The sequence below is a fragment of the Lampetra fluviatilis genome, chromosome 57 (genome assembly GCF_964198595.1).
Source record: "Lampetra fluviatilis chromosome 57, kcLamFluv1.1, whole genome shotgun sequence".
Taxonomy (NCBI): domain Eukaryota; kingdom Metazoa; phylum Chordata; class Hyperoartia; order Petromyzontiformes; family Petromyzontidae; genus Lampetra; species Lampetra fluviatilis.
This window is the reverse complement of record NC_136331.1, coordinates 7,846,503-7,861,876: the sequence shown is the minus strand read 5'-3', so window position 1 is coordinate 7,861,876 and position 15,374 is coordinate 7,846,503. Positions and strand designations below refer to the sequence as shown.

Genomic DNA, 15,374 nt, shown 5'->3' with positions numbered 1-15,374 from the left:
AGAGCGCCTGCGACTTTAAGTGCTTCTCCTCTTGATCACCGAACACACGTCGGGTAGCACAGGAATGTATTTACAAGATGAGAGCGAGTGAGATGGTAAGCTGCCTTAAAACTCTACAAATGAGGACATCCACAGCGGATTTACTCCTGTTAGGGTTGACATTCACGCTCAGGGTTTGTTCGTCATGTTGCATATGTATGTGTATTGTTGGTGTGTGTGTGTGTTTGCTGTAGTGTGGAGCGGTAGTGTAGCAGTTAGCACGCTGCGCTATGAACCCCGGTGACCCGAGTTTGATTTCCGCTCATGGCCAACACCAGTGACGATTATCTGAACCGGTCCTGGGCCTCCCCTAGGTCAACTCAGTCTCAAATTAGTACCTTGTACAGGGTTTAAACATCGCCACTGGGCAGACAAAAGCGGCCGGGCGTGGTGTTAGCCATCCACCCCCTTGTGTGCCATTCCGGCCTTCATAGCTGCTACTCGATAACAGCACTTGCCGCAACAGTCTGTTGAAGGCTATACGAGGGATCTTTGTATTTATCTTTGTTTGCTGTATAGTCATAGGCGGCTGGGGGTGGTCCTGGCCACCCACCTCCTCCTGTGCCTTACTGGCCTTCATAGGTGCTACTCGCTAACAGCGCTTCCCCAACAGTCTGTGAAGGTTGCCCAAGGGATCTTCGTCTTTGCTTTTTTCACTTGCTTTGGACACATTCCATTTTTGAAAATGTAAATATATAATCAGCCATGCGACAAGCATCTCTGCGTCAAGGTGTGCGGTAAAGCGCAGCAGCGTGCGGATACGAGAGGTCACTTGCACGGGAATGTCAGATGCAGTTCTCTGATATCTCCTTCCACAGGCCATCCCCCCACGAAACACAGACTCACGCAGCGAACCTGCCAGCGATTTCTTCGTCTCTAGCAATGACGCTGATTGCACAATCCGGAGTAGGATTGGGAGAAAAAAAACACTTTTAAAAAATACATGTCTCGTCCATTGTTTAGGCCCATTCATATTGCCAGCCCAGAGACATCCTTGAGCATATACAAAGCTTTAGTGACAGCGCACTAATGCATTCTCGGGGGACAATAACGAAAATGGGTCCTTGGGTAAACAATAGCACGCCAAATAACGACACCTCGATCGCTTTCAGCGTTCGGCCTTGAACTATTTGACTGCCGCAGAACGGGGGTTGTCGTGCGGCAGGGTCGATTTCGTTTTGTCTGGCAAAGCGTAAAACGTTGGCTGTGGGAGGCAACAAAAGAAAAAAAGAACTTGTGTACTTGGAAAAATGATTTTTTTAACACCTAAGTTGCAAGAGAAGCGACCGACCCGCCGCCACTCCGGACGCGAATGATTAGCTATTATGCAGCTTTTTTGGGTTAGATCGTGTAAATATGAATGTGCCGTTAAACCCGCCACCACCCGACACAGCCGATGAGTAAGGTTTGTCACGTAAACAACACGTGACAGTTCGTTATTAGTACAGCACTAACCGGTTGTGTGTCTGAGAGTAAACTCACAACATTTACAATTCGAGTGCCGTGACATTTTTCAAGTAATTACAACCAGCATCATCAGGCTCTCAAACACACAACCGGTTAGTGCTGTACTAGTAACGAATTGCCACGTGTTGTTTACGTGACAAACCTGACTCATTGGCCGTGTCGGATGGCCGCGGAGGCGGTTTTAACGACACATTAACATATTCTTGGTTCTTTCGGTAAAGTCACGTAGAAGGGAAATAAAATAAAAAATAAAACAATAAAATTCTCACGACGTTTCGATTGCAACGCAAGCAATCATCATCAGGTGTGAAAACCACAGCAAGAACATTTAAAACGTCGTGACAATTTTATTGTTTTATTATTATATTATTATTATTTCCCTTCTACGTGACTTTACCGAAAGAACCAAGAATATTAATCCCTGCAAGTCACGAAAGCTTTAAATCGAGACACACTAACATTTAGGCAATCTAACCCCCCCCAAAAAACCCTCTATTATGGATAATATTGGTCGCGCAAGCCTACGTGTTAAACTGCAAATGACTCGATAAGTGGCCAATTTGTCGGGTAGTCCAATGTCATTCTCCCTAAAGGCCCGACGCTTTTGTCTTGGCCGTGACATCTCCTCGGGTCCCTCTCACCGCTGTAACTGCCTGGCGGTAGGCGAGCGCGATGGCGCACTTTAGAATGCGCTTGGCTGATCATTTGTAAAAACTATGCGAAAAAAAATATTTTAAAAAATGCTTCTGTATGAACACTTCATAACGTACCCTTCGTGTCGTAAACTTAAGACAACTTGTGTTGAAAGTAGAATTGTGTTTTATACTGTACGGTATTACACTTACAACAAAAACTTAAATTAAAGAAACATAGTGAAGAAACACAATTTTTATTATTACTTATATTGCAGCGTAGATTGACGAAATAATTTATTCGTATCAGTGAATTTATTTGGAATTTTATTCGTAGCTTTCTGTGTAAAATAATTGGTGAAAAAAATCCTAAGTTATACCGAAACTTCGTTTATCGAATGTACGCACATCGAGGTATTACTGTAAATGCGGGCATGTGAAAAGTTTCCGACCATGAGACTGCCTACAGAGCGATGATTCTCGTTTTGCCCAGCTGTGAAGAAACGTTTTGGAGTACTATAATTTCACGGCACGCAAGCCATGCTAGGATGCCAAGCAGAGACAATTTCCGAACTCGTAACTCCTTGTACTCGGCCTTTTTTTCAGTAGATTGTACGGTGAATACAGACTACAGAAGGTGTCTTATTTTCTTTAGGGCTGCCTCTTAAAATGTTCACCGTTGCTTTAGGTTTCAAACAACAAACAGCCGTGCATGAAGCGTGTATGCCCATGGTGCGCATGCAAGAAAAACAACAGCAGCAGCATATCCTGAAGCATTGCATTGTGGGTTATCTTATGGGACCTTTTTAGCCAGTATCAAAGTATGAAAAATAAGAACGGTTAATTCCGACTTGATTCCTTGCAAAAGGTATTTATTTGGTATATGAACATCTTAATACTTGCTGTTTTTTTCATTGCCAGAAAGGGTAAAAACCTATCCTTATTTTCATAGCTGTGTGGGCATCTTTGTCCAAGATGATCGCCAAAATGAACTCGATGCAAGTGTGACCAACCGACGGGGCAGCAGTGACGCAGAGAGATGGACATCCGTTGACCGCCGGGTTGCATTAGCTGATGCTAGAGGGTTGAGATAAAAAAAAAATGAACTAAAATATCTCCAGTCACATCTGAAAGATGTCGCTTCGAAGATGTCACAAAGCTTTGTGTTCCATACCCATTATTAGTTTGTTGTTGTTCACAGTTTGCCTGGAGCACCTAAAATGTGAAATTTAAAGGTGTTTGTCAAAGCCAGTCAAACTGGAGTATAAATAACAAAGTTTACTCATCCCTTCGATTGCGAATAAAACAACCCAAATCTAAAACTCTTGGCTCTCAAACAATTGAAGACATCGTAACATGATCCGTGTAATTATTTCAGAGGAGTTCGATTGAATCCGAAAGTGGCCAATTTCTTGCAAAAGTTAAAAAAGAAAACGAAAACAATCAATGTCGGCATCTCGGTGACAGAATAAATGCATTCGTGCATCTTTCCTAAATTGGGCTAATCGACCGAAGTTTCCCCCCCTCCTCCCCCTCTTAACGGGCCCTGTTTGTTGTGTTACTTGTTTATTTGATTGGGAAACGTGCTATGATTGCTGAAGAGAAACATTTCCACGGTCAACAACTCTCAACTCTCAGCTCCGTAAGAGTTGAGCGTGGCTAGTGCAGTAACCATCGCTCTCTGTCTACAGACGGAGGCTCCTGGGTGGGAGGTCAATCGCGTTTCGTGCCAACCTGAAACGGTGCTAGCGAAAAGCGCGGTGCCCCCCGTGGCTGGCACGCAAACAAACTCAAAGATCCCCGTGTAGCCTTCGCAGACTTTAGGGGCAAGTGCTGTTAGCGATTCGCACCTTTGGGGGACGGCACGGCACACGGGGCGGGTCGCCAGTACCACGCCCGGCCGCCTTTGTCTCCCAAAGTGGCATTCTTTACACACCACACCAGGTACTAATTTGAGGCTGAGTCGACCTAGGGTAGGCCCAGGACCGGTACAGATAATCGTCACCGGTGTTGGCCACGAGCGAGAATCGAACTCGGGTCGCTGGCTTCGTAGCGCAGCGCGCACGCCTGCGATCCGGCACCTCGGAGGTGGGGGGGGGATCACGGATAGAGCTGGATCGTGAACCCCGACCCTCAACGGTGGCGGCGCTGTTTAGAGCAGGGCCACCGGAGCGGCCTCTGCGAGCTCCGAGTTTTTACGACCATCGGTGAGAGCTGAGACGATACCCGAAGGGACAGACCTTGGTGGTCGCTGCGTATCTGCCGGGCAAGCAGCTGCGGGGACCTGGCGGAGGGGAGAACCCAAGGCCGGATTGCCCCATAGGCTGAGTCTCCCTCGGACGTTGTAGGGTCTCCTTTAGGGCAAATCCTTTGCACGTGGAGGTAACGGCTGAGCGACGGTAGCGCGCCCATCGAGAATACATTTTTTTTCTTTGAATTACGATAATGTTATTAATGACTTTGTCACGATAGCTAAAGCTGGGGGGGGGGGGGGGAAACCCCGAAGTTTTGTTTGTTTTAAGTAATGAGTGCAGCGAGTGCTTTATGTTTGACGAATTTACCACGAGTCGAATTAATGTGCTAATTTTACATAGGTAAAATAATAAAATATGTTTGATGACTTTTTTTTTCCCCTGCAATATGAAAAGACTTTTACATACTTAGGCGCTTCCCTCCGATAATTATCCTGAGTCCCCTCGTAACCTTCATCTGACGCTCAATGTATGACTTACCTGTGCAAGAGTCTTTAGACTCGCCGAGGCTTTCCTGGGTAACTTCAGGCACTCATCGACTTATGGACGTGTGCCTGTATTTACATCCGCGGCTTACAAACGGGTGTCTCGGGATCTAATTATGTTCATAAGTCGAGGTCTGGCCCTTACCAAATAAAATAATGGGTATCTCAGGATTGTATTATGTTCTTAATCGAGGCCTGACCTTTAACAAATAAAATAACGGGTGTCTCAGGATCTAATTATGTTCGTAAGTCGAGGCCTGACTCTTACCAAATAAAATAATTGGTGTCTCAGGATCTCATTATTTTCGGATGTCCAGGCCTGACCCTTACTAAATAAAAGAACGGGTGTCTCAGGATCTCATCATGTTCGTAAGTCGAGGCCTGACCCTTAAATAAAAGAACGGGTGCTTAAAGTGAAGCACGTGTCCCCCCCCCCCCCCAGTATGCAAAGCAGCGATCAAACAGCGGACGGGCATGACAGCCTCGGCCTACGAAAACGGGGGACTTGCCCACAAGGTTTTAGGCGTAAACGCTGAGATGGCCACGGGGTGAGGGCGCAACGTTTAAACTTCGAGCGGGCGTCGTTGAATGCACGGAATTCGATACGCGGCACGGCACAGTGGTGGTTTTAAAGCAATGCGGCTGGGAATATGTTGTGCAGTGAAACTGGTGCGTGTTAACGATGCGCTAAAAAAAAAAAACACGCGACTGGGTATTGGCCAAAACATCCCCCCGATGGCTGAAAATAATGCTCTGCGAATGGAGATGACGCACAGGGCAACAACAACATGATACGAAAAAAACAAGAAGAGGTTTTACCCTTTCTGGCAATAAAACAGGTGTTAAGATGTTCAAACACCAAATATGCAAAAAAATAATATAACCACCCGTTAGAATCCTCAAACGAGTGTCTCGAGACTCGGCGAGGCTGTGAGTAGTTTGTTTAACAGCGCTTTGAGATGTTTTCGATATGACAGGCGCTTTATGAAAGAAATATTCACCATTATTGTTGTCGTTAGCGATACGCCAACTTCGCTGGCTTCACGTTTACTGCACCGCTGTCTTTTCAAAAACCTGCACTCGTCTTTAAGTCTCTCCATGGCCTTGCCCCTCCCCCCCCACCTCATCTCGCCTCTCGTCTCCTTACATGCCCCCTCCTCTCATCCTCTTCATTCCCAATCTTCTCCCTGTCTCCGTACCTCCTTCTCCCTGTGGCCAATCTCGTCACTGGTCCTTCTCCCTCTTTGCTCCCCTCCACTGGAATCAACTTCCCCTGTACATTGAGCAGCACTGCTACCCATAGACTCAACACTGCACCATATACTCAACACTACCCATAGACTCAACACTGCCCATAGACTCAACACTGCACCATATACTCAACACTGCCCATAGACTCAACACTGCCCATAGACTCAACACTACCCATAGACTCAACACTACCCATAGACTCAACACTGCCCATAGACTCAACACTACCCATAGACTCAACACTGCCCATAGACTCAACACTGCACCATATACTCAACACTACCCATAGACTCAACACTGCCCATAGACTCAACACTGCCCACAGACTCAACACTGCACCATATACTCAACACTACCCATAGACTCAACACTGCCCATAGACTCAACACTGCCCATAGACTCAAGACTACCCATAGACTCAACACTGCCCATAGACTCAACACTGCACCATATACTCAACACTGCCCATAGACTCAACACTGCCCATAGACTCAACACTACCCATAGACTCAACACTGCCCATAGACTCAACAATGCCCATAGACTCAACACTACCCATAGACTCAACACTGCCCATAGACTCAACACTGCCCATAGACTCAACACTACCCATAGACTCAACACTGCCCATAGACTCAACACTACCCATAGACTCAACACTGCCCATAGACTCAACACTGCACCATATACTCAACACTGCCCATAGACTCAACACTGCCCATAGACTCAACACTACCCATAGACTCAACACTGCCCATAGACTCAACACTGCCCATAGACTCAACACTGCCCATAGACTCAACACTGCCCATAGACTCAATACTGCCACTAGACTCAACACTGCCCATAGACTCAACACTGCCCATAGACTCAACACTGCACCATATACTCAACACTGCCCATAGACTCAACACTGCCCATAGACTCAACACTACCCATAGACTCAACACTGCCCATAGACTCAACACTGCCCATAGACTCAACACTACCCATAGACTCAACACTGCCCATAAACTCAACACTGCCCATAGACTCAACACTGCCCATAGACTCAACACTGCCCATAGACTCAATACTGCCCATAGACTCAACACTGCCCATAGACTCAACACTGCCCATAGACTCAACACTGCCCATAGACTCAACACTGCCCATAGACTCAACACTGCCCACAGACTCAACACTGCCCACAGACTCAACACTGCCCATAAACTCAACACTGCCCATAGACCACTGCTACCCATAAACTCAACACTGCCCATAGACTCATAACTTCCTGTAGACTCAACACTGCCCATAAACTCAACACTGCCCATAGACTCAACACTGCCCACAGACTCAACACTGCCCATAGACTCAACACTGCTACCCATAAACTCAACACTGCCCATAGACTCATAACTTCCTGTAGACTCAACACTGCCCCAGTACACGATGCAGTCCCCTCCTTAGACTCCATCCGTTCCTCTCTTTAAGCCTCAACCTCTTCTCTATCGTCCATTCCCTTTCCTCTTCCCTCGCCCCTCCACTCATTCCCGTCCCTCCCCTGTCCTCTCTCGTGGTCACTGATTCATCGGCCGTTACACTGGCCTCTGCCATCTAAGATGCATTGTTATTATTATTTACCTTGAACACTTTCAAGCTATGATAAAGCACCTAGAGCCACGGCGCTCCGTAAACATATCCGATAGGAATAAGACAGACAAGCACAGCAACAACAACAATGCTACATTTATATTCCTGGTTCTTTCGGTAAAGTCACGTAGAAGGGAAACAATAAAAGAATAAAAATATAAATTCTCACGACGTTTCAACTGCAACACAAACAATCATCATCAGGTGTGAAATCCACAGCAAGAATATTTAAAAAAAGTGGTAGTTTTTTTTTTAAGTGCCAGTTTTTTCTAATTTTCTTCCTGTGGTTTTCACACCTGATGATGATTGCTTGTGTTGCAGTCGAAACGTCGTGAGCATTTTATTGTTTAATATTTTTTATAATTTTATTGTCTCCCTTCTGCGTGACTTTACCGAAAGAACCAAGAATATGAATCCCTGCAGTCACGAAAGCTTGCAATCGAAATGATACATTTCTGAAGCTCGAGAGAAGTGGGGCCCTCTCTTGCCGCCCGCGCCTGCCCGGCCCGGCCCGGCCAGTGTCCACGCAGTGCCACCACCGCCGCTGCCGCCGCCGTTGTTGTCGTTGTGTCTCTCAGACCAGCTGAACGGGGTGTGCACCAGCCCCACCGCGGCCCAGCAGTCGAGGAGCCCCGCGAAGCGCCTCGCCCCCAGCGAAGCGCCCAAGGCCAAGAGCCGGGGACCCGTGAGACCCCCGTTCCGCAAGGCGATGTCCGCCGCCTGCATGGAGGTCAGCGCGCCCGCCGCGCCCGCCAACGGAGAAGGTACGGGGGTGAGGCGCTCGCTGCTGGACATCTGTGAAACAAAAAATGGGCTTTGTAGCTTAGCGGAATTCCTCCGGTCAAATAACGATTCTGTTGCCGAACCGATGAGAAGAGAGGTCTCACGACGACGACGATGACGACGATGGCAATAATAGGCTCCAACAACCTCCCGTGGTTGTGCGAAGAGCCGTACAAGCATCATCGTCATCGTCACGATCCATGGGGGCAGATAGCCGGTAGGGTGTAACCACTGCACATGGTATACACGGGCAGCAACAACCGCGAAGGCCGGCTCTGTAAGGGCCGCGTGGCAGGTCCCAACTGTTGAGACTCCTGACGTCGACTTTGAATTGGGAGACTTAATTCGTTTACAGTGGTGAGCTCGGATGAATGGACGACAGTGGGTCTGTGTCCACGACGCAGTTTACTTGTTGGTAATTTGTTGGAACAAAGCTAAAAAAGTTGTATAATGAGTGGCGTCAAATGTTAAATGAGTGGTTGTTAAACAGGGCCCTTTATGGCATTGTACTAATTTGGCGATAATGAAGAAACTGGCACAAGGCAATACTATTTTTTTTAAATCTATTAAGCTGAACCCCCCAGAGACATCTACATAAGCGTTGTCCCTACAGCCCCTCTTTATTTTCTTGAGCCAGTCCTGCGGTGCAGAGTTGACGTTTGGGAGAGTTGAAAATTATGGCCATTGGTGCTGCTAGGAAACTGAAAGAATCATGGAACCCAACGATGAACAACATTGGCTTCCCGCAGCCATGATGTATGACATTACATCTTAAATAAATCACAGTCCTGTCCAAATTGCATGAACGGTGAAACGGCAAGCCGTTGCACATTCAATGGCACCACATTTTGAACCCGATACTTAAGAAACTTAAATTAAAATCGCCTTTATTTTTTTTAAAGCTGGCGCACACACGCGCACACGCACACGCACACACACGGGGGTAATCGCTGGGTCCTGCTCGCCGGCACCTGCTGGGGGCACCTCCCGTGCCATCTGGTGCCAGCCCACGTTTCCGGGAAGCGACAAAAAAGAACCGCTCCAGCTTTTCCTCCCCCCGAGACGGCTGACTTGCACGCTGGCGTTGTACAACGAACGGGTGGCACTGGTTGTCAGATCGGTAGGGGAGCCCTGGTTAGCGGTACACAAAAGCAGTGTCAACCGTGGCATATTCGGTGGCGAAATGCAACAATAACAACAAAACATTGATAATAAAAAAAAATTAGAGTTTCAAGTGAAAGATATCGGGAGGCTGAGTTGGTGGCAGTGTTGCGAAATATTTCACTTTCTTTGTAAAGGGGAAAAAAAGCGTGTGAGCGACGCTTCAGACCCCGCGTGCATTGAAACGTGCGAACATTCCAACGATGCGTTGTTGGTGGTACGGCAAGGGGGTTGCAAGTGACACCACCACGCAAAACGCTGCCAATGATATCAGGCAGATCCATCTTGGCAAACGATACATGACGTTGTGTTGTTATTATATGTTATGTGGACCGTTCACCCAAAGTCAGTCGCCACGAGCATTAAAGTAATAAAAAATATGTGTGCCTTCTGTTTTCAAATTTTGTGATTTGAAATCCCACTATCGCTTTCTGCACTATATTGTATATTCACATATAGTAATGAATTTGACTAATTTTGGTTACGTTCATGCCCATATATGTGCAGTAACGTAGAGCCAGTTGCATCGCACCCTGCGCTGTGAACACGGCAACCTGAGTTCGAATCTCGGCCACGGCTAACATGGGTGGTAAATGATATCTGAATTGATCCTAGGTACATTATCAGAGTTATGTTTTTTGTGTTTGCATTATGACTGCAGGTATTGTGGTCTATGCAAACATGACTCCTTGTAAAAAAAGGTGTCAGTTTTGTTGCCAGATAGAAGGGTAAAAAAACAATTATCAACCTCGACACTTTCGTCAATAAGGAAAGAAAATATATTATAACAGGTGCCATTTCGGGAAATGGCCCTTCTTCAGCGCACATCCATAGGCAGGCCAGCAGAGAGGCAGCGTGGATGATACGAGTTAGAGATTGCATTTAACACCATGGGGCCTGATGAAAAAAAAAATCTGATGCTATGAAGAAGGGCAATTGCCCAAAACGACGCCTCTCATCTATTCTTCCTTTTAAGACCGCGTCGTTGTCGACGCATGTGATCAGCTTGCCGTCGTTTGTTCTTGCGCGCCACTGCCAACGCAGCAGCATCACCACCACCGATGAGATGTGTTTGCCCAAGCACAGTTCCCGTACAAGTCGCGCACCCTCACATCACGCTGGCCTCGCTCCTGAAGCCACTGTCGCTAGTATCCAGCTTCGACTGCGCTCACTGTTGCGAGCTCACCAAAGCCACATCGTCGTTAACCGCAATGTTAGAATTTGAGTACGAGAAGCGCCGTGGCCCGGTGATTACGTCGCTTGACCCGCTCGCGCTCTCTCTCTGCCTTCACGTTCCCACGTGACCTTTGACCCCTGTATTTCCCATGTTTCTGTGGAACCGCAGGTGCCTCCAAATCATTCCACATTGGCGTTGGCGCCTGCACTCCAGCTGGTATTGCATCTTTTTTTCTCAATCTTCCTCCTAACGCCGTTATTGTACGATCCCAGTCGCTTTTTTATGTTATGTTCACAACCCCGCTGCATGTTAGGGGCTGAGCGGAGGCGCTGCAGTTAGCGCACTCAGCGGCTTATGCCGGCGACCCGAGTTCAAATTCCCGCCCCCCGGGCCATGGCCAACATCAGTGGCGAGTGACAACTGAATCAGTACTGGTGCCCCCACCTTCACAGACGTGTACTAACCAGGTGGCCTTCGTCCAGCGATGCATTCACAAATGAGTGTACGTACATGCATGCTGTACACTGCGGTACATTTGATTTGTGGACACACGGGCTGATTTAATCGCTCCGTCTGCAAGGTGGGGCGCCATGGTGGCGAGATGTTAACTTCCTCGACAGGTATGGAGGAGGTCGTGGGTTCGAGCCCGACGCTGACGCCTCTGTATAGTTTGGGTTTGCATGTGCTCCCCATGGTCGTGTGGATTTTTCTCCGGGTCATCCGTTTTTCCTCTTCATATTTAGAATTAACATGCCTTATGAGTATTCGGCTGCTATAAATGTCCACATGGTAAGCCACTTCGTTGAGCTATCACTTGTGGCCAGGTTGCTTGTGAACAAGAGTTGTATATCTCGTGGGCCTTGCCTGGTAAAATAAAAATAGTTTCGTTAATAGTTTAAAGAAAAAATATAGTTTAGTTTAAAGGTGGCTCTCCTCTCGGACACAATCCATCCTTTGGCTGCTGCTACATCATTGGCCCTGACCATCGGCCATCGTCCGCTTCAGCGGTGCGTCTCGCCCGAGGCCCACTTCACCTTTCTTAACAGACGCTGCAACGTCTATTACCGACAAGAGTCCATTCGGGAAAAAAAAATTGACGGCCTTACACGGGAGGCACGTGATGCCACGCCATTTTCGCGCGCATCTGGCGAGCAAGTCTGCAGTGGCGTTACCGCTTGCAGCATTTCCCCTCCAACCCGAGGGATGTGACCCGCTTCTGGCCGACGATGGTTGCCGGTGTGCAGTGCATTCTTGTTTTTTTAGCAGCGGTGGCAGCGGTACGCTTGAGACGTGAGCGCGATTCGAATCGTCCGTTTCACACCGTCCGTCGCCTGCCACACTCGCTCCGACGATGCCGTTAAGCGCGTGGCAGAATGCAGGCCGCCAGCTGCCTCGTCAATTATTTACACGGATGGATCTGCGTTTGCGTGCCCGTGACATTTCGAGGCGATGCGGCGCCGATTTTTCAACTTCATTATCGGCTGGGCTCACTTTGGGAGGTTAATCGCAGCACCACCACGACTCGCTCAAACAGACATTCATGTCCCTCTTTCTTTCCGGCTCACGTGGAGTTGGCGGCCTTTGCTATTTTAGTCGAGAGCAACATTTTCTTTGCCGGTTATTTATTATTTATTTTTTCCATTAAATCCACATTAACCGTTAACGCTTGGGCTTTGCTTTGGTTTAGTTTAAGTAAAAGGAATCGATTGTGCCCTGGTCCCGACGCGTTAACGACGTCGTTCGAAGCGCTCCGCTGAAACCCCGTGTCACGAGCGCGAGCAGCCAGATGCTCGCGGCGATGCCAGCGTGGCTGACCGCGATCCACATGTGAGATGTCTCTTTGCAGGAGGTGGATACGATCGCATCTTTGTTTCTATGTTAAACGTCGTCGCTGTTTTGTCTCGTCCGAAGCCCTTGCATCGCCTTATGGTTCGACTATCTTCACGCTAAACGGAGGGAAGATTTCACATTTCTCCACGCCAAAGTAGCCAACTTCAATATGGTTATTTTATTTACGTATTTAAAAAAAAAATCTGAAGGTTCTTAATAACGTTACAATATATATAATCTCGATCAGATGTGTAACTTTAATGCATATTTACATAGAAGAGGAAAAAACCCAACCCAGTCCATATTCCTACTTTGCATATAAATTATGAATAACTGATCAGTACTTAACTAATCACCGGCCAACACAATTAAATTATCGCAAAATAGTCCTGCAGCTTTGTCCATGTGTTTGTTTGTTTTTTTAATGTTTTGTTATTTCTTTGTCCACACATCCTGTCGTCCTGTGCCCTCCATCCTTTCTGTCCACGTCACTTCACATCTACGGCTGTCCCGGGGCTTGTGTCATCTCCTTCTTTGTCTCTCTCCCCCCTCCCCCTATCTCTCTCTTAATAACCTAGCAGCCTCCAGCCAGGCTCTGGTACCCCTCCCACACCTAATACCCCTCCCCCCGTCCACCCAGCCCCCTCCCCTCCCCCCGACCGTCTCCCCATCGACCCCACCTGATCGTCTTTTGTGCCAATTTTTTTTTGCTGAAGCATTGTGTGGCCGGGCTACCCCCCTCTCTTGAGTAGCCCCCTTGTCTCACGTGCCCTGTGCTCCGGCTGGCGGTGGCGGTTGGTCCTGTCTGATCAGCTGATCAGTGTTCGGCTGCGGATTCAAACGTCAGCGTGCGACCCTGACTGGGCAGATGCTCAGTCACCTCCGGTGCTGCTGACTTGCTGCTTTTAATTTGGGGGAGGGGAGGGGGAGGGAGGGAACGAGGGTGGGGGGCGGGGAAGCATCAACCACTGCCCTTAAAAATATATATATCCTCGCTAAATTGGTGACATTGGTGGCAGACAGCGCTGGTTTTGAAGTTGGCCGTGAAACGACAAAACTTTGATTCCTTTTAGATAACCGATGGCTCTTTGTGTGCCTTCTGTCAAAGCGCCCGTTTTCTTTCCCAAACTTTATTCTTGTCAGTGCTAAAACGACCGCGGCACTCTTGAAATGTGTCACGAGAGCGGTTCAAGAGACCGCTGAAAAGCAAATTGAAATAAGTGAAGACCGTTTGAGAAAAAACGAAAAAAAACCCCCTTCAACTCTTTTCGTCACCGCTTGGGTTATCCTGCAGCGTCGCAAGCGAAATTCACAGCCGGGTCAGCAGCAACGGCAGCAGAACCCTCGCTGATTTTCTCCGCCAAAGTTCATAAGCCTAATCCCAACCCCACGTGGGGAATATTTCCCTGCGTCCTCCACATGTGCTTAGTCCTGATACTTCTGTTCCTACATTTATGAGCGGAGGTCCCGCCAAAAGCTGAGCTGCGTGGTGTTTTGCTTGAGGTTCTAAACTCGCAATCGGTGCTCGCTGACAGAAGCACACACATTGGCCCCGCTTAGCAAATGCGCGGGCATTCGGTGTTTAAAAACGTCGAGATTTTACAGCGCTAATAATGTATTGTTCAATTAAAATATATATGCAAATGTTATATCGCCATAAGAGCAGCTGACCCCATGCAATGGTTTATAAGAAAGCGAAATTACGACTCCCTAAGGGGAGATAATGCAGCAGAATGAGACTTGACTCACCAGCTGCATGATGCTGACAGATTAGAGGCTAAATCTTAAAGATATGAGACCTCATGCTCAACTCATAATACGGGCAAAAGGGCGTGGCTACCTAGGCAGTGGGCGGGGCTGGCAGATGAGTGGGCGGGGTGGGGGAGGGGCTAGCGGGTGAGTGGGTGTGGATATGTGAAAGTGGGCGGTGCCGGCAGTGGTGTGAGGGGCCGCTGGTTTGAGCCTCCCAGATAAAAAGAGAATTGGCATCTTTAGTCTAAGACGGAGCTTTTGCCGGGCCAGTGCCACGTGGCGGCACCTGGGATCGGCATTAACACGTTGGTCTACTCTCGGTCCCTCCATGTAGCCACGGCCGCCACGACGCATGGAGGCAGGCGAGCAATGCTTCAGCAATTACACAGCTTCAGTATTTTCTCGCATGACGATCACCAGGCCTCCGGTTACGCGTGGAATGGCCGAGGTAAGACGTGCACAAAAGCTCCATTCCTCTGCTACATCACTCACCACCCATCCCCCCCCCTGTTCCAAGTCTCTAACATCACCAAACCTTGCTTCCCAAAGTGCCTTCTCTTCTGCTATCTCTTTTTCTCTCGTCATCTACCAGCCACGAGCCAGGGTCTCGACTGGCTCCACGTATCCCATGCCTCACGCCGCCACCTCTCACCAGAACTAGGGTTGCGGCGATATCACCGGGCTGCGGTGGTATACCGCTGCGATGCAACGTCCGTGACCGAAAAAAGTATCGTCTGATTCGAAGAAAACCCTTGCGTTGCGATTGCCCTTGCTCGTTTAAATCGACAAATATTCGCCGTTCGTGACAAAATGTTCCCCTAGCATTTATAAAGTTAAGAATGCGATCATCAACCTTCTAAACGAGTAACTATCGCCCCGGGAAATTGAGTGCTTTGCAAAATTTTTTTTT

At 48.1% G+C, this 15,374-nt stretch overlaps 1 protein-coding gene across 9 annotated transcripts in view; it reads left to right on the top strand.

The window, feature by feature from the left end:
• The window catches only part of LOC144950309 (syntaxin-binding protein 5-like), a 209,945-nt gene that overhangs the window by 173,049 nt on the left and 21,522 nt on the right, over positions 1-15,374 (top strand). For all 9 annotated transcript variants that reach the window (XM_078880407.1, XM_078880406.1, XM_078880412.1 and 6 more), the window contains 3 exons: positions 8,340-8,525; positions 11,051-11,098; positions 14,799-14,912. In XM_078880407.1, the coding sequence (XP_078736533.1) occupies positions 8,340-8,525; positions 11,051-11,098; positions 14,799-14,912 (348 nt within the window). The remainder of the gene's footprint in view (positions 1-8,339; positions 8,526-11,050; positions 11,099-14,798; positions 14,913-15,374) is intronic.